Source organism: Fukomys damarensis, unplaced genomic scaffold (assembly GCF_012274545.1).
Source record: "Fukomys damarensis isolate Sample0158 unplaced genomic scaffold, DMR_v1.0_HiC HiC_scaffold_7, whole genome shotgun sequence".
NCBI lineage: Eukaryota > Metazoa > Chordata > Mammalia > Rodentia > Bathyergidae > Fukomys > Fukomys damarensis.
In genome coordinates, this window is record NW_022900919.1 from 20,301,202 (window position 1) to 20,321,519 (window position 20,318).

Below are 20,318 nucleotides of genomic sequence, written 5' to 3' on the forward strand. Positions count from 1 at the left end.
AAGCGTAGCATCAAGACACACTGCAGGAGGAGGTTGCCCTCAAGTTCTGAGATGCCCCCTGCTCTGTGCCAAAGGGGTTGGCTGCCTTGTTAAAACACATATACCCAAAAGTATGCAAATAAGAACTTATGAAAACATCAAAAGTACAAAAGCATTCAACAAAGCTTGGGCTCTGAGAAAACTGTGACTCCCTAAGTGACAAATCCCGATACTTTTCTCACTGAGAAAGAGACACAGGAAGGATCTAAAATACACACAAAAACAACCAGGATTAACATTTTTTTAAAAATCTGGAAGGGTACATGCTGCCAAAGTGGAACCATGGAGAGGCAAGACCTAGGGAATGTACTGACAGGAAAGTACAAATCACTTAAAGGGTTCCTGTGCTCTCCTCCAGAATAACAGCTCAACAATGCTCACCCAAGTTATTTCCTCTGGGTCTAACATAGGATTATACTGACATTTAACACACACTGCTCCGGGCTCTTGTGTTGGAGGGGCTTGCATTCCACCAGGGGACCTGGAGGCCACGCTCACACACTGTAACAGTAACAACTATGATGCTGGATGGCGGTGGAAGAGCCATTATTTCTGAATACAGCAAAAGTTAGATGATCAGAGACCAGAGGGAGATGATAAAGCAAACATGAAGGAGCACAACACAAAGATGCTCATGTTGGCGGAGCCTGATGTCTGAACTTCACACTGTAGCTGAACACAAACGGATGGTTCCATTTAGAGCACTGCTGAAAGTACAAGGCACATTGAAACTAATGAACAGGTGTTACTGTCTAAGTTGGGCTCAGACCAGAGCACTGAGGGAAACAGGTGCCTGAGCAGCTGTGGCTACTGAACTGGTCTTTCTAGAATCATGATGTCAGTGGAATGGGCAAGACTTACAAAGTGACTGGACATGCAGGAATAGCAGACGTAGGCAAGCACTTCTTCATGAAACATGTAAGAGCTGAGGGGTCACCATGAGCTGGAGTTTAAGAAGGGACAGTTAATGAAAATGTCCAGGGGAACAGAGAGATGTGGGCCTGAAAACAGGCATTTGGAAATAACATACACAGATTATTGTATCTCCTAGTTTTAAGGCTTGTGTTTTAGGACCAAACTAGACAATATAGAAACTGGGAACGTAATATCTCTCCTCCAAAATAATCTTTTTTAATTTTGGCTAATGGAATGATTTAAATGTTTTTATATGCTTAGAATTTTCGGAGAAAGTTTGCTCATTTTGTTTGTTTTTTGGTTTGAGGCAGGGTCTCAATATGTAGCCCAGGCTGGCCTTGAACTCAAGGCAATCCTCCTGCCTCAGTCTCCTGAGTGCTGGGATTACAGGCGTGCACCACCACATCTGGCCTGCCGTTGTTTGCAACAGGAACATCTAGCAAAACAGAAAAAATGATATTTTCACACAACTGAGCGTGAAACCATGCCATAAAGTACTATTTTCCTCTCAGATGGGCTTTAAGGAGGAGAATTTGCACAGAGACACAAGAGTCATGCGGGAGCCTGGGAGCCCAACTCTGGCCAGCAAAGCACATGCTGTCTCCCCTAGGGCAGCGCTGGGATGGCAGGCACACAAACAGAGCAGTGCACCAGCCAGGCTGAGCAGCTGACCTCACCTTCACAGGTGACCAGGAGAACACAAGGATGCAGCTGACATCCTGCCACTCCACATGAGGCTGACTGAGGGATCCTGGCTTGTGAGACAGTAGAAGTACTACATGAGCCTCACAGAGGTTCAGGCATCTGCTTGCAGTGATTTTCCAGGTTTCACACTCTGCTGAAACCACTAAGTGACAGTGCCCAGAGTCTGGTGGCTAAAGCCAGGCTAACAGCCAAAGCTGTACTGTTCTCCATAGGAGAGGTTCAGAAGTGTGTCTCTGTTCTCATTCTGTTAGCATCACGGTACAGACTCACTTCCACCTGTGTTGAACAAATTGAAAAAAACAAAACAAAACAAAACTGAGCAGGGGCTGGGGATATAGCTCAGTGGTTCTACTGCCTGCCTCACAAGCTCAGGATCCCAAGTTCGATCCCTAGTACAAAAAAAAAAAAAAAAAAACTGAGCAGGCAGCACAGCACAGAAAACTTGCTTACTCTGAGGCTTTGAGTTAATACAAGAAGAGAAAGGCCAGAATTAAAGAGTATTTGGGGGGGTTGGGCCAAGGATTTAGCTCAGTGCTATGCCCCCACCCCCAAGCCCAAGGACCTGAGTTCAATCCCTGGTACCAAAAAAAGGTATTTCTGGTGGAAACTACATTAGCTTATTCTATTTCCCAGAAGGCCTTAATAGCAAAAGAAACACAGGAGTGGGTTCTGCAGTCACTACTTCCAACTCTGCCTTCTTCGAGTGTGCACTGGGGAAAAGCAAAGCCAGGTTCAGGCAAATGAAGACACTAGCAGGAAGCCTGCCCGCTAGGCCTCCAGCCTCCTGCTCCAGGTGGAGAGAGCTGGGATTTAAGTGTGGAAAGGCTTTGGGATTTTACAGGCAAGTGAGATTTTCCAAATCCCTCAGCAACACGAGCTGAGTTTCTATACCTGAGTCATGTTCCAGTGAAGAATCAACTTTATGACTAAGAGATTTCATATCAACGTCAATCATTACATTTACTTCACAAAAACAAAACAAAATGTTTGTATTAGGGCAACCACCTGAGCCACAGCACTGTTCACACAAAAGTTTTTATATTTTCCTTCCTCCAAGGGTACTAAGAACCAGGCAAGGAAGGCAAATTTCAGGAGTTTTGCCAACAAACACAATTCAGGGATAGGGGTTCAATGTGCAAAGACTTTTATTTAAAATTCTGAAAAGTTAAGACTTAACGACTATTTCATCTACGCCATTCCCATTATGAGGAGGAATGGTGCATCCGAGCTCATGCACAGCTGTGTTTTCAGGACTCTGTAGGCACTTTAGAAGTGAAGCTTGGCTTCAAAATACAAACACTGGGGGCTTTGGCTCAACTTTTTAATATAAAAAATTCACTGATGTACAAAAATGTGAAAGTGTTGACAATGACAACATATGAAATTCTGTGACTGAAAGTCCCCTCAAGTGCACGCCGTGGTGCACATGTGCCCGCCCGCACATATTCTGGCGTGGAAACAAAACTAACGCAAACCAGTGCTACCGAGAAGTGCTGACATATGTGTTCTCCACTCCACCAACCGGTATCTACTCCAAACAGTAACAAAAAGTACAGCATCTTCCCAGGAACGGCAAGGCAGGCTTCTTACTCACGATGGACCAGCACAAACATACCCAGCAAAAAAAGTACTGCATACTAGAAAAGAAACAGGATAACAAATCAGAGAAGCCTTTGCTTTCCACCTTTCTCTTCCCCCTCCCCTCCTCTCTCTTTTCCGTTCCAGGGATTAAACTTAGGGATCTACATACCCAGTGCTTTTTATTATTTTTAATTTTGATTTTGATTTTTGGTAGAGTGGTATTTCAGTTCACAGACTTAATTTGTTCTATGATTTTGGAAAAAGACGGCTATGTTTGCGTTTGCGTAGGAAAGATGGCGATGGTCATGTTTATCACCTGATGCAATTCACAAACAAATTAACATTAGCCAGCCTTGAACTTGCAGTGACTCTCCTGTGTGCTAGTATTACAAGACATGCACCCTATCCTTGGCTTTTATTTTATTTTATTTTTTCCTTCTGAAATAGAATCTTAATAAATTGCCGAGTTAACCTTGAACTTGTGGTCCCTTCTTTTTCTTTTTTTTAACTTTTCTTTTTTGGTACTAGGAATCGAACCCAGGGCCTCGCGCTTGCTGGGCAGGCGCTGCGCTGCTGAGCTACATCCCTGGTCCAAATTTGTGGTCCTTCTGTCTCACCCTCCTAATTGCTGAGATTACAGGATGTGCTACCAGGCCTGGGACTTTGCGTTTCCTTGGTGCTGGGGAATCAAAGAGTAGCTGAGATTACAGGATGTGCTACCAGGCCTGGGACTTTGCGTTTCCTTGGTGCTGGGGAATCAAATCCAGGGCTTCCAACACACTAGGTAAGTGCTATACTCTCAACCCCCAGAGAGGCTTTAAAATTCTAAAGTCCTTATAGTTAATTAATAAGCTGGCTTTTGTGACCATGATTAGTTACTAAACTATCCAATGATTCTTTCATATTTTAATTGTAATTAATTTAACACTTTTCAAAACCAAGCAAACATTCACTCTTCTGGGGGGACTGAACCTAGGGCCTCTTGCCCGTTGGGCATATGTTCTCCCACTGAGCTATGACCTCAGCCCAAGATCACATCTTTAATGAAACACACAGTACAAGCTCTCACCTTAAATTTAGGGTAGTCATTCATGAGGATTGTCACAATTCCAATATAAGGAACAAATCTGAAACAAAGAAACAAAACTGATCATCGGATTTTCACCAGTAAAACAGCTGCTATCATTCACTGAACATTATCCATATTCTCCACAGACTAATTTTCAGTTCATAAAGCACATTTGTATATATTTATCCTATTTGCTCCTTTCCACAGCCAATGAAGGGGAGTTAGGATTTCACCATTCTACAGATGAGGAAACAGATGATCAGGCCCACGGCACAGAGCTGCTGCGTGGGTGAAACACTGCAATCCAGATCTCAGATCTCCACAGGCTGAAACATTGTCTAAGAATGGGCATGTCCTCAGGACCCGTGGGAGCTGTCAATCCAGACAGGGAGACAGGCAAACAGCCAGAACAAAGTACTTTATGTTAAGTGGTCAAAAAAGTGAGTGTAAGAGCTCTGTTACAAGATTTCAGCACTCTCATTTCTCAAACACCTGTAATCTGGTTTGACCCTCTTAGTTCTGAAACTCTTCTAGAACAGTTTTAATCATAAGTGCAGCAGCAACCCAGTCTCAGCCTCCATCTTATTTGGTTGTCACCAGCTGTTTTTTTTCTTCTTGCCCCCAAAGCTTGTGCCCTCAAGTTAGGCAAAACCACCTGTCAAATAAGGATCTGACATACTTCTTTGAGGCATTTCCCTTTGAGAATTCAGGGCATAAAGAAAATTAGCTGGGAACACAGACATGAGATAAAAAGGCAGTTAGCAAACATACAACTTTTAAAAATTTGTTTTTTGTTGCTGGACTCCAGAGCGGCTGCCTGATACTGTATTAAACCAGACTGCAGTGGGAGGAGGCTGGGCTGAAGTGGAGGCTGACCTGTGTACACACACTTATTCACGGTACTCATACCTATGCACCTTCATCCAAGGCCAAAGGCAGCAGAAACTGAAATTACCGCCCACATAATACCTCCACCATCAGAGTCTCAGGCAGACTTCAATAACAGATATTTTGTCTTTGGTGAGCTTCATTTCCTTTTAAGAATTCCTCTTACTGTCTTGACTCCTTATTCACTTCATATCCCTTTTCCTCCTGGCAGTGTTACCCAGGCCTGTCTTTCTGTCTGTCTCTCTTTTTCTCTCTTCTGGCCACCAAACTCCCTCTCTCTATGTTGCTGCTAAGAGCTATAATATCTGTTTTCTATTTTTATTTTATTTTTTGTTTTCTTCTATTAAGATACTATGCTACTGAGCCGGGAGAGATGGTGCATGCCTGTCTGTAATCCCAGCACTCACATCGCTGTGAGTTCGAGATCAGCCTGGGCTACATAGTGAGTTTCAGGTCAGTCTTAACTACACAGTGAGTCTCAAAAAGCCAAAAAAACAAAAACAAAAACAACAACAACAACAAAAATGATACTACGCAGCTAGTCAATGAGCAATAACTCTCACCAGCAGAGCCTTGTTACCCCCATGCAATGGAATGAATCTCTGCTCAACACAACCCTTGCTTCCCAACAACCACATAACATAGTCTCTTAGGAGTCATCAACTTTTTTTTAAAGGCTGGCTTTTTCCTTGCCCGCTATCGGGGAAATGAAAGTAACCTGATCTTTAGGAGTAACAGCAGAATAAAGCTAGCAGAACACAACAGGCAGTGTGAAGTCAAACCAAAGATTTCATTACTTGCACCACTGCTTTCCCTCTGCAGACAGAGAGAGTTGATAATCAAGGGCGTAATGCTGTTATCAGTCACTGTAAAGTTCATATCACTTGTACCTTCCCCATATTCTGCTCACACAAACTCAGGCTGAAGTAGAGTTGCTAATAAGCAGAATGAGGTATAAAACAAGTAAAGTAAATGCCACTCACAAAGCTAACTCCAGCAATAGCCTCTGAAAGTTAACACCCAAGGTGAAGAGTGGTTAAACAAATCTGTCTGGAGTTCTAATGTCAGAGGGTGCTACTGGGCCAGGGATATAGCTCAGTGGCACCGTACCTGCCTCCCAAGCACAAGGTCCTGAGTTCAATTCCTGGTACAAAACAAACAAAAAACCCCCAAAACAAAAAGGGGTGCTATTGAGGAAGCAGCCTGGTCAGCAGATGTTTTGGAAGAAAAAAAGATTAGTCAAAAGACTAGACAGACAGTAAAGAAAATATACTACAACATCCAAGAGGACTCTCCAGCACAATTTCAACATATATCAAAAGAGGTCTTTACCTGAGAAGTTTGGACCTCAACTGCCAACTTAATATGGGAATATGCAATGACCCTAAAAGTGTCACTGCTTCTGATTGTTTCAAGTTAGGTAACAAGTACATTTTAAAAGCCTTATTTATAGAACTAATTTCAGTCAAGAGGGCTCAGCTTTATCCCAGTATGACTCTGCTTTATCCTTGTATGTTTGTTTCAATTTTTTTTTATTTTCTGAGGCAGGGTCTCGATATGTACTTCAAGCCAGTCTTGAACTCACTATGTAGCCTAGGCTGGCCTCAAATTCACAGTGATCCTCCTGCCTCAGTTTCCCAAGTGCTGGGATTACAAGTGTGTGCCATCACCCATCTGATTCCTTCGTCTTCTGCCAACTTTTTATCCTTTTTTCTTATTGCACTCTACTCTTTGATTAATAGGTCCTTTTGTGTTTTTCAACTTCCTGAATTTAGTAAGAATCACCCCTATTGAACACTTAACTGGTCTAGTATTAGTTTCATTTTTTGAAAATATTCTTATTACATGCTGATATGAATGAACCTTGAGAATTAGGATAAGTGAAAGAAACCAGATGGAAGGAACCAAAAATTGTATAATTCCATTGATACGAAACATACAGAACAGGCAAATCCATTGAGACAGAAAGTAGACTCGTGGCTGTTAGGAGCTGCAGGAAGAAGATGGGGAGTGACTGCTAATGAATGTGGAATTTTGTTTTGAGGTTGATAGAAATGTTCTGGAATTCGTGATGATGACTGCAAAACCTTTGAATATACTAAAACCTACTGAGTATACACTTTAAAATGGTGAATTACAAAAATAAAAGTCAATTTTATATCCCAATATATGAGAATTTTTTCCCCCTCAGCACTGAGAATCTAACTCAGTGCTTCATGCATGCTAGGTAAGTGTTCTACCACTGAGCTAAACTCTAGGCCCAATATATGTGAATTCTGTCTCAATAAAAGTTAAAAATAATTCTGATCAGAGCCTTCAGGTGTTAGTGGGCAGTTGTTAAAAAAACAACAACAAGAAATGCAATTAAGACAACACTGAAATTCCATCTTACTCCAGAAAGAATGGCTATCATTACAAAATCAAATAATAACTGGCCAGGTGTGGTGGTGCACGCCTGTGACCCCAGCACTCAGGAAACTGAGGCAAAAGGATCACCGCGAGTTTGAGGTCAGCCTGGGCTACAGAGAGTTCAGGGCCAGCCTGAGCTACAAAGTAAGACCCTGTCTCAAACAAACAAACAAACAAACAAACAAACAAAGGAATAAAATAATAAATGTGGGTGAGGCTGTGTGGAAAAAATGGCATCTTTCCACACTGGTGATGGGAACTGTAAATTAGTATAATCAATATAGAAATCAGTATAGAGATTCCTTAAAAATCCAAAAACAGAAACTCCATTTGATTCAGCTACTTCCCTTCTATGTATAATCCCAGAGTTAAAGACACCCTATAACACCAATCAATCCATGCATGCCCGTGTTAATAACAGCACAAGTCATCATAGCTCAATTTTGGTAACAGCCTATATGTCCATCAACAGATGAATGTATAATGAAATACAGTATTTACACATAATGGATTATACTCAGCCATACAGAAAAGATAAATTTGAGGCATCTGTAGGAAAATAGATACACCTTGAGACCATAATTAAAATTCTAAGTATAAATAATTTAAAGAACAAATTAAAGGTTAGATGATAGGAGTCAGGTAGATAGATCATTTGCAAATAAGCAAAGGACCTAGAGATTGAGGAAGAATAGTGGAAGAGAATGGAAAAAGAATTAAGATATGTTATTATGTACATGTGCCAACTCCCCATGATGAATATAATCACTACATGCTGCAAAAATGTACTAATCAAAAAATTTTTTTAAAGTCTGAAATTTGTACTACAGTCACAAACTTGCCCACAGGAAATCAAGGTATGAGTACAGCCTGACTTTGAAATATCAACTTAGTTTTTTTTATAAGTACAATTTCTACAAAGGACAGTAATATATTACATTACGCGTCAAGGTAAGTGGTGATATAATCAATGGAAAGTGAATTGTACAGTTAAGACTCTGCCCTCCTGCTGTTCATGTCCAGATGTTTTATACCTCATAGAAAGTTAATTCAGGGAGTAGCAGACTATTACATTTTATTAAAACCACCCAAAAATCTGTATTTTCAAAGTTAGGATTTTAGAAACTGCAATAAGTGTAGTTGAGGAGTTTCAAAACTTCTTCACAGACAAATTACTTGAGTGGAAGCCTGACCCCTCCGATCTTTTACAGCATGATGAATCTTCTACTTGTCAAAGGCCCAGAGTGTGGCAGAGAGTGGTACTAAACACTTAAGAATCAAGACTCACACATATCTGGACACTCTGCTAATACTCTTGGCAACATACATAAAACAGCATGGCAAAATTTGTCAAAGCCTTAAAATACGCTTATGTTTTGCGAGCAATTCCACTTCTTGGAATTTCCTGTGAAGCCTGGGCAGAGCCACTGAGATGTGTGTAACAAGCATGTTTATCACAGCACTCAATGCTCACAGTTAAAACACCAGACTGGAACAAGCCAGGTGCAGCGGGCACAGCTGCAGTCCTAGCCACTAGGAGGGATGACTTGAGACCAGAAACTCAAAATCAGCCCAAGCCTGAGCGACACAGCAAGGCCCCAGCTCAAAAATAATCCAAATAATAACAACAACTCCAAAACTACAGTGTAGATAGCAACAGGAGACTACATAGCATTTAGTGAAAGAACAAATAGCTTTCTTTGCAATGGAAAATATGGAGATAAATTTATTGACTTGAAAATAAGCTAGTCATTTTGGGGGTGAAGGTGGGTTATAGTGTGGTTATCCTTCCCTTCCACACGGCATGTGTTTACGTATGTATAAACATTACATAATTCCTGTACCTTTACGTCTGTACGTAAACTCTAAAAGAACATAAAACTAAATGGTCTGCACTATTTATGGAGGTGGGTAAGCAGGATAATAAAGTGACTGCAGCACTAGGAATCAAATTCTCAGCCTCCAGTGTGCTAGGCAAGTGCTCTACTCCCCAGCTACACCCTCAAGCCCTTTTCAAATGTTAAAACAGGGTCTCACACATTGCCCAAATTGGCCTCAAACTTGCTGGGTGTGGTCCCAGCACTTGGGAGACTGAAGCAGAAAGATCGTCCAAGTTTGAGGCCAGCCTGAACTACACAGCGAGACACTATCTCAAAAAAGAAACAAAAAACAATAACAAATAATTCTGCCTCACACTATGCTTTCTCAGAGGCAGTGACAACCACATCTGGATCCTAGCTAGCTCCCTCAGAGGAAATGCAGCCAGGAATTTAGCTTAGTGGTTCCACTGCTTGCCTTGAAAGCACAGGGTCCCAAGTTCAATCCCTGGTACCCCCCCTCCCATCCAAAACAAACAAACAAACAAAAAAACAAAACCCTCATAGGAAATGCAGGTCCACTGAAGTAGGGGCACACACAGCCCACAGCAGCCAGCCCTGCAGGAGGCAAAACACAATGGTAGGTATATTCTAATCCAATCTCTGTCACCCCAGTGTGAGAATCTTTCATGTAAGCGCAGAGGCAGCATTCAACTAGCAACAGGACAGGGTTTCTCAGTGTGGTGGCCTACTCACTAGTGTACTAGTTTTGTAGACAGTCTATTGTAGCTCAGGAAGACCAGAAGGGCTGACAGGGAGGGCCATGAGGGACCTACACAGTGAGAACCTGCAACTACTCTTCTTGGAAACATGGGGACAGGAATTTGGATGTGAAGGTCAGGCGGCCGGGCTCCGGAGATGCTGCCCACTTACTACCATCAGTGTGATCTTAGATTAGCAAGTGAATCTGTCTGTTTCCTCATTTGTGGAATGGGATTCTCAGGGTTGTTTTGAGGTTAAAATGAGGTAATACTTATAAAGCACTTACATGAGTCTCTGGTATGTAGTAAACCCTGATAAAGGTGAGTTATTGTTAATACTATTAATAACATTATGGTAGTAACAATTCCATACTTCCTTATACCCGTAACTTACAATTCCTGTCCTCCACTGATCTGTTCTCCTGACAAAAATCTGAAATAAACATGCTTAATATAATTTTAAAATTTTCATTTGACCCCATCAATTTCAAGACTAGAAAAAATTAGCATGACAAAACTAAGCTAAATGAAAACTACTGAGTAAATCTCTAAGAAGTAATGCTTCTTAAAGCAGGACTATTTCTGCTCTGGATCCCACAGCCTAGCCAGGCACAGTTATCAGAACACACGAAAGGCACTCAATGATATCTTTGTTGGTTTTTGGCTTTTTGAGACAGGGTTTCGCTGTGCAGTCTAGGCTGACCCTGAACTCACTATGTAGTCCAGGCTGGCCTCAAACTTGCAGTGATTCTCCTGCCTCAGCCTTCCAAGTGCTGGGATTGTGTGTATTCCATCTTTTGAGTGAACAGTATCAACAAATGAACTTTTAAAGCTGTCATGTTCAATTTGCCACTGTATCCCTAATATTCTGTTCTTTTTCCATACCCCAGTTCCTCCCTCTGGAGTAGTAACCCAAGGTTGAGATGCATTTGAGGAAGCAAAGGTCACAGGTTTTTCAGTGGAGCCAGGACCAAACTGCTAGGCACTCAGTGTAAAGGGTCAGATGGACCGATCAAAGGGCTATGTCTTAGGAGGTCGGAAAAGCTCAACATGCTTGCTCCCCAATACTCACCCCCGGGCTCTCCCCACGACATCTTTTTTCTCTAGCCAATGTTGTCCTTGTTTATAGAGGCCTCGATCATCAACAGCATTATTATCTCCTTTGGTCAAAAACTTGATATGCCCGTTTTGCCTTAAAAGAATAAGGGAAACTGAAGTTATCAAGGCATCCGAAAGACAAAATTTTGCTTTTGTTAAGCAAAAATTCCTGTGGTACTGGGATATTTTATTACCACTTTTTTTTTTAACCATGCTTAATCTTTAATTAGCTAAAAAATGTTCCTAATTGTGCTGCTTACAATAAAGATTAAAAAAAATTAAAAGTCCAGCATTAAGGAATTGAAATACTATGCAAGCATCAAGAACAATGCTGTAAGACGAGTGTGGTGATCCACACTTGTAATCCCAGCACTCGGGAGGCTGAGGTAGGAGGATCAATGCATGTTTGAAGCCAGCCTGGGCTACACAGTGAGTCCAAGGCCAGTCTGAACTATGCAGTGAGACCCTGTCCCAAAAAAACAAAAATAAATTCATAAATAAATAAAACAAATAAAAAGAACAATTCTATAGAAGAGTATTTAACGACTGCAAGATTATATAAATTTAACTAAATAAAGAAAAGATGAAAAAATAGCACATACAGTATAATTCCATTTTTATATTAAGATTATATATATAAAAAAATGGGGCCATGGATTTGATCCCCGGTACAGGGGGGGAAAAAGATTTATATAAATGACATTTTCTGGAAATATAATATATATATAAACAACATATTAAATTGCTCCTCAGGATGTAACTGGCAAAATGCAGACTGAGGGAAAACACAGAATGATCCAGTTTCTTCAAATAAGAAATTCTTAGGAACAAAGAAAGTTGGGGAAAGCTGGGCGTGGTGGCACACGCCTGTAATCAATCCCAGCACAGGGGAGGCTGAGGCAGGAGGATCGGTGTGAGTTTGAGACCAGCCTGGGCTACATAGTGAGTTCTAAGTCCGTCTTAACTGTCTCAACTACATAGTGAGACCCTGTCGCAACAAAAAAAAAAAAAAAAAAAAAAAAAAAAAAAAAAAAAGTTGGGGAAAGAATTTCTACTTAGATGAAATAAAAAAACATCAAACAACTACTGGAAACAGTATCAAGGGATTACTGTTCATTCACACTACCAGTTTAGTAATTAAGTTTTATAGATATTTACTAATTTTTTTTTTTAAACCGGGGATTGAATTTGGGTCCTTGCACTTGTAAGGGAGGCGGTGGAACCACTGAGCTAAATCCCCGGCCCTGTGCTAATATATTTATATATGACATAACATCCAGGACTTGAGGAGAAGAATGTGAGTACAGAATAGGGCAGGATTGGCTGGCTATACATTAATCACTGGAATGAGGAACAGACATATGGGGCTTTGGTATACTCCTCAGGCTATAAAAGCACTAAATTTAAAAAGAACACTAGATGTCTGGTGTGGTGGCAAGTCAGCCTGAACTACACAGGGAGACCTCTTCTCAAAACAAAACACCTCACAAGATTAGAGCTGGGCATGGTGGTGCAAGATTAAGGTCCCAGCACACAGGAGGCTGAGGGAGAAGGGTTGCCGTGAGTTCAAGGCCAGTCTGAACTGCATATATAGTGCAAGCCTGTCTCAAAAAACAAAACAAAACAAAGAATCTAGAAGAATAGATCAAGACATAAAACAGTCACTATTTATGGCTTTTTCAGCTAGCCATTATCATTTTTTTTCTTTGCTAGGACAAGTTTTAAAAGAAAAAACTTTTCTTTTTTCTCCTTTTTTGAGATAGTCTTGTTAAATTGCTCTTTCTGGGGTTGAATTTACAATCTTTCTGCTTCAGTCTTCCAGAGTGCTGGGATCACAGGAGTGCAAGAAATATTTGAGTTCTTCAGACATGCCTGGATGTAGAAGAATAGCATCTTGTTTAATCAAAAAAATTACTAGGGCTGAGGCTTTAGCTCAGTGGCGCTGTGCCTGCCTCGCAAACCCAAGGTCCTGAGTTCGATCCCTGGTACCACCCCCCACCAAAAACCCCATAAAAAACCAAAACAAAAAGCAAACACACACACACACACACACACACACACACACACACACACACACACAACCCAGCCCCAACAAGGGTCTAGGCAAAAAACAAAAACAAATTACTAATTTACTAAGGAATTATGAAGCTTCTAGTTATTTTCTTCTTTTTTTTTTTGGTATCGGGGATCAAACTCGGGCCCTTGCACTTTCGAGGTAGGTGCCGTATTTTATTTTCTTTTATTTAAATTTTGTGAGACAGGGTCTCATTATGTAATCGAGGCTGGCCTTGAACTCACAGCGATCCTCCCACCTCAGCCTCTTGAGTGCTGGGATTACAGGTGTGCACCACTATGCCTAGCCTCTAGCAATTTTAAAGTTTAATCAAAATCAAAGAATAATTTACAGTAAATAACAGCCTACAATTAATTCAAGTGTCTCTGAGTTAACTACTGAACCAGCAAGGAGAACATTAGCCTCATATTTCCACTAATATCCACTTGGATTCTAAGTCAGAAACTGGCTCCCCAGATGCTAAATCTGCAGATAAAACTGTACCGGGAGGTGTTGCAAACACTAAAGAGAGCTAAGTGCAAATATCACATTAAAAATGAGTTTCCAGTTAGGAAAAAATGCAAATATACACAGAGAAAAGTAACCTGTGCCTGACAATTAAGCAAGTGAAAGAATGTCTGAAAAATCCTGGAGTGCAAAATAGGACAAGTACCAAGAGCAGCTGGTCGGTCACAAGAGTGAAAGTCTGAGCAATAGGAAGGAAGTCAATTCAACCAGGAAAGCACACCAACCCCCAAGGTGAAGAAAAGTAAAATGAGACAGGAAGAGAAAGAACAGGAAACGGGAAATCCTCCAAGGGAAGGGAAGGAATGCTACAGATCTGGGCTATTTGTAAAGACTTCAGCTGACAGGAAAATACCAAAACAAAACAACAAACAAACAAATCAAACACATCCAATTTCCTCCTACTGGGCTTTTCTTAGAGAAATCACTATAGCTTTTTGAAATGCATAAATTTCCTTTATCTACTCAATACTGGTGATACTATTTTTTTTTTTTTTTTTTGTACCAGGCAGGTACTGCAACTGCTGAGCTCCATCCCAGCCCATGGCGGTACCAAGTTCTTTATAAACTTATAAAGACCTATTTCAGCACTTCATAACTCATAAGCTCAAAACCCTAATCAGAAACAATTTATACAAGATTTATCCCTTGCCAGTGAAGGGTCCAAATATTTAATATTATCTTCCTTCAAAGAGGTCAGAGTTTTTTTCTTTTGGAGTGGTGGTCCTGGAGGTTGAACCCAGGGCCTTCACACTGGGCTACCTTGGCAGCCCTTTTTTATGTCTTATTGAAACAGGCTCTTGCTAAGTGGCTAAACTGCCCAGGCTAGGCTCAATCTTCCTGCCTCCCAAAGCGCTGGGCCTACAGGCATTTGCCAACACGCCCAGCTGCTCAAAGCTTTTAAAATTTAACTCACCCATCACAATACTGTGACATCAGGAAGAGAAAATAACCACTTCACAGATGAGGAAAGAAGAAGACCCAAAAAGCCAAATGCAAGTGGAATAATGTAACTGTATTCAAGGGGAAAATAAAGCTAAGAACTAAGTCATCCCACTGGCAAAATTTCTCCTTTCATATACTTGACTGCATGCCAGTATTCAATATTACAAAATGGTAACACTTCTTAAAGCCGGAACTCACTAAACACATATATCTGTCGGTGGCCTCATATTTAAGAACAATGTTAATGCTACTAAACCAAACACTGCACTCCCAGCTACACAGGAGACTGAGATCACAGATGGATAATAGAAATCCACCCTGAGAACCTGGTAAACACCACTTGTATAGAATAAACTTGTTCAATCCCCAAATACCTTTCTAAACATTTAAGTTATTCCTTGCCAGTTAAAAAATGTCACTTTAGATTATAATCTTTCAAATACTGAAGTCAGATAAGAAAAAAAGTAGTCATATCCTTATTTCATCAATGAACAGAGAACTTTTCTCAACTACAATGTTTGTAAGGATTTTAAAAAGCAATGGCTGAAGCCGGGTCTGGTGGCACACACCTGTAATCCAGCACTTGGGAAGCTGAGGCAGGAGGACTGCTGCAAGTTTGAGACCAGCCTGGGCTATATAGTGAGTTCCCCAGTCTGAACTACATAGTGAGACCCTGTCTCAAAAAAGAAAAAAAGAGCAATGGCTGATAATATGCATACCCATGTTTATAGTAGCACAGTTTTGTAACAGCTAAATATTGGAAACAGCCTAAATGCTCATCAGTCAAGGAGTGGATAAAGATATGTTTTTCTACAGTGGAGTACTACTCTGCCATAAAGGATGAGCTTGAGATAAATGGATGGATGGACCCTGAGACCACACTCTTAAGTGAAATAAATTGGACACACATGTTTAATACAGTATTATATCTCTGGTGTGAGAAAAAGTGGAGTTAAGGATTGAAATGTATAACACATTATGGGGAAATAGGAAGAAAATGTTCAAATGTAAGTGAAATAAGGGAGGGAGAAAAAAGAAGGGACAAGAAAAAAGTGAAAAGGGAAGGAAAAAATAGAAACAAATATTTTTTTATATATAGGGAGGGGAGGGGGAAATGGAATAAAATAAAATTTATTTAAAATTTAAAAAATTAAAAAGCAATGATTGTCAGTTCCTTCTTTTTTTATCCTTTTTTGAGACAGGGTCCCCTATGCAGTTCTGGCTGGCCTTGAAATTCACTATGCAGCTGGCCTTGAACTCCCAAGTGCTAGGATTACAGGCATGTGCCACCACGCCCAGCTTTCTTTCTTTTTTTAAGGAGATGGACTTGCTGTGTTGCTAGGTTGGCCCTGAACTCTTGAGCTCAAGCTCTCCTCTGGCTCAGCCTCCCAAGTAGCTGGGACTACAAGGATGTGCCACCAAGCCCAGGCTTCTTTAAACACAGAAAACCAACTCCTTTATAAAGTGGTAACAGTAAGATAATATTTATTTAGGGTTTTCTCCTAGTTAACACCCTAAATCAACATGGCTGTTCACTTTCTCTCTGTGTGTCCTCCAAGACATTTCCTTTTTCTCATTTCTTCCTTTCCCTATCAAAGCTTTTCTTCACTAGAAAAGCTTTTCTCCCCAGATCTGGAAGGGAAGCAGTATGTAGCTGGATTAAGAAAACAGACTCAGATAGGCTGGGCATGGTGGCGCAAGCCTGTAATCTCAGCACTCAGGAGGCAGGAGGATCGCTGTGAGTTCGAGACCAGCCTGGGCTACATAGTGAGTTCCAGGTCAGTTTGAACTACATAGTGAGACCGTGTCTCAAAAAACCAAAAAAAGCTGGGTGTGGTGGCACACACCTGTAATCCCAGCCCTCGCAAGGCTGAGGCAGGAGGATTGCTTTGAGTTGGAGACCAGCCTAGGCTACATAGAGTTCCAGGTCAGTCTAAGCTACATAGTGGGACCCAGTCTCAAAAACAACAACAACAAAACAGACTCAGAAACATTTTTAATTCATCTTCTTGACCTCTTCCTATTCCAGATGAAGAAACCAAGACCCAAAGTGGAGAAAGGTTTTGCTCGTTGTTAAACCTCACCTCTATCCTGAAGTGATTGTAAAGGAGGTTCAGCCAAGCGTGGTGAAACACAACTGTAAACCCAGCTCTTGGGAGGATGAGGCAGGGACTGAGTTTGAGGACAGCCTGGGCTACACAGTGGCACTCTGCCTCAAACAGACTGCTGTGTGCAGTGGCACATGTCTATAATCCTAACTCGGGGAAGCTGAGGCAAACAGGATCACAAGTTCAAGTCCAGTCTGGGACTTAGCAAGACTCTTGTTTTAAAATGAAAAATAAAATTTAAAAAGGCTAGAATGTAGCTCAGTATGAAGGTTCTGGGTTCAATCCCCTACCCAGCAAAAAATAAACGTAAGATTCTTTATTTAAAAAAGCAACCTTCCCGGGAGTGGTGGTACATGGCTATAATTTCAGCACTCAGGAGGCTGAGGCAGGAGGACTGCTGAGAATTCGAGGCCAGCTTGGGCTACATACTGAGTTGAAGGTCATCCTGAACTACACAGCAAGACTCTGTCTCAAAAAGATAGACAAACAAACAAACAAATGAAAAAAAAAACAAGGAAAAGCAACTCTGATTTCAAATTTATTTTGTTTTTTTGAGACAAGGTCTTGCTATGTATTCCAGGCAGGCCTTAAACTTACTATGTGGCCTACACTGGCCTCAAACTGCAGGTAATCCTCCTGCTTTAGTGTGTACCACTATGCTCAGCTCAGATTTCAGAAATTTTGAGATCTTAAAAGTGGATAAATTTACTCTTATTTAAATGTTTATTAGATTTCTTCCTGGATTTTTTTAAAGACTGGGGCTACCTTATTATAGTACACCATAATATTCTATTTAGAATTAATCATTGTATCATGGTTTTGGGATCTACATATACAGTACAGGCTTACAACTAGTAAGAAGTAGAAAAGAACAGAGATATCCCTTTGGAAAAATCTCCAAGGAAACAGATGAACAATAAATAACTGTTTACAACTTTCCAAATGTTCATTGGGTGGTCAGACATTCACAAAAACGGGCTGGAAGAAGGTCTTGGGGCCCTCATACTTTCACAATCTTTATGCTATCAAAATTAAATACCACAAAACTGAAACAAAAATTCTGAAAAACAGAGAAGATATACTTCACACATACTTTTCATGAATCTTCAAGACTCGGTGAACTATAGGAATCTCTCTTCCTTCTATCCTAAAAACAACAATTTCCCCTACTCGTATGGGATCTTCAACTCGATTTGTTAGGAAAAGAAGGTCTCCTCTGTGAAATGCAGGTTCCATGCTGCCACTGGAAGGGAAAGAACAGAAAAGCAAAAGGAAAGCAGGAGATTAAATTTACTTCCAAAACTATACATTGATAGAGTATCACCTCTATAGTACAGGCAATGTGTAACAACCCAATCACCATAAATTAGTGTTATTCGCACATAGTCTCCTGAGACTAATAAACGATTTTGTTTTTAGTTATGAGCCTTTGCAAAACTAGTTCCATGTCAAGCATTACTATCCAAAGGAGCTTAAGTCTCCAAAAGGGCAGTGTTGGTAACTCCGTAACCTTTGAAAATTTCAAATGACAAACAATATAAGAGAATGAACTTTAAAAACACTGCCCTTATTCTCACTTCATCTGAAAACACTAAACATATTCAAATGAGAAGTGGATCATCTTCTTTTGCCATTTATAAAGATACAGACCGAGATGACCTTATAGGTTCAAACCATTACAGAGGAAAACAGCTCATCAAGAGTCAGTACAAAGATAACATTGTGCTATCAATTTATTTTTAAAACAGAAAGAAGATGAAGGACTAGAGCAGAGATTTTTGCCTAAGAATTTCAGAAACCAGGAAAGGATTCAATTTTATGGTAAAGTGAGACAAACGTCTACAGAGCACCTCACCTCTCGCCAGTTCTACCCCACACCAAGTTCTAAAAAGATCTTATATCTGCACTGATATGAATTCTTTTATTCTATGAAGCCCCTCAGTATATTTTCAGGAACCTGGGCTCTAGTTTTCAAGCATAATAGCTTTAGTAAGAAGAAAACAGGCAGGAAATAAAATTAAAAAGTGGAATAATGTCAAGGTACAAATACTTTTAAGACTGTCATCCTTTGATATGAAGGGATTAACAGGTGTTTCCCCAAACTGTAGAACATTGAACAACCTGGGAAATTTGGCGGCAGGGTGGGGTGGGGTGATGGCGAACCATTTACATCAGAATGCCTGGGAAATGGGAAAGGAAGGGAGGCATTTTACCCACCCCCACCGTGGTGTCGCCTTGCCTGTAATTCCAACTACTTGGGAGGCTGACAAGGATGATCTGAGTCCAGGAGTTTGAGACCAATGTGGGTAACAAAGAGAAGCTAATTCAAAATAAAAAACAAACAGCCAGGCATAGTAGTGCAGGCCTGTAATCCTAGCACTCTGGCAGGCTGAGGCAGGAGGACTGTAGGTTCAATACCAGCTTGGACAATTTGGTGACTTAGTAAGACCCTGCCTCAAATAAAAATAAAAAAGGCCGGGGACATAACTCAGTGTGAAGGTTCCATCCCCAGTACTAGCAAAAAGAAAAAAAAAAAAAAATCCCCTGATGATTTTACTGTATAGCAAAATTTGGAAACTACTAGGAATGTAGATTTACTGCAATTTTTATTCTTAAAACTTCTCACAGGGCAGTGAGTTCCCTTTTTCAGAAGGCATTCAGTTTGAAGATGGACCATATGTTTGGTAATTACAGATTATTCTATACACAAACTTTTCAAGTTTTTATTTTGATTAATTCTTTAAAGGAGCAATACTTTTTCCTCAAATAAAACCATATTTGAAAACGCATATAAAAGTAGGTAAGCCAGGTGTGGTGATGCACACCTGTAATTCCCACTTGAGAGGCTGAGGTAGGAGGATCTTGGTGAGTTCAAGGTCAGACTGGGTTAGAATGAGTTCAAGGACACCCTGAATTACAAAGGGAGACCACTCAAAACAAAACAAAACAAAACCAGATAAAAGCTGACTTGCTCTTATTGAATCATTTTTATTGAGTATTCCTGTACACGAAGTGCTAATTTAAGGTTTTTCTTTTCTTGGCAGTAATGGGCATGAACCCAGAGGCTCTACACTACTAGGCTACGTTCCCAGCCTCTTTTATTTTGAGATAAGGTTGCATTAAGCTGCCCAGGCTGGCCTCAAATTTGGGTTCCTCCTGCCACAGCCTTCTGCATAATCAGAATTACTACTCTTGTGCTAAAAATAATCTTCAAGGGCCAGGGATTTAGCTCAGTGGTTCTGTCACCTGCCTCAAAAGCAGAAGGTCCTGCATTTGATCCCTGGTTTCAAAGAAAAAAAAAGTGGGGGGGCAGGGATTTAGCTCAGCAGTTCGGTGGCCTGCCTTGCAAGCGCAAGGAGTTCAATCCCCCGTACCAAAAAAAAAAAAAAAAAAAAAAAAAAAAAA

At 40.7% G+C, this 20,318-nt stretch overlaps 1 protein-coding gene across 4 annotated transcripts in view; it reads right to left on the reverse strand.

The window, feature by feature from the left end:
• Positions 1 to 2,640: 2,640 nt before the first annotated feature.
• Positions 2,641 to 20,318, reverse strand: part of Sec11a (SEC11 homolog A, signal peptidase complex subunit) — a 42,445-nt gene continuing 24,767 nt past the window's right edge. Inside the window, exons 3-7 of one of the 4 annotated variants that reach the window (XM_033761098.1) lie at positions 18,007 to 18,156; positions 11,257 to 11,376; positions 10,579 to 10,617; positions 4,310 to 4,367; positions 2,756 to 3,296 (exon numbers count right to left, since the gene is read on the reverse strand). In XM_033761098.1, coding sequence (XP_033616989.1) covers positions 3,246 to 3,296; positions 4,310 to 4,367; positions 10,579 to 10,617; positions 11,257 to 11,376; positions 18,007 to 18,156 — 418 coding nt within the window. In that variant the 3' untranslated portion in view covers positions 2,756 to 3,245. Of the gene's footprint in view, positions 3,297 to 4,309; positions 4,368 to 10,578; positions 10,618 to 11,256; positions 11,377 to 18,006; positions 18,157 to 20,318 lie in introns of all 4 variants that reach the window. The other 3 variants (XM_033761099.1, XM_010621115.3, XM_019207055.2) reach the window with 3 other exon arrangements.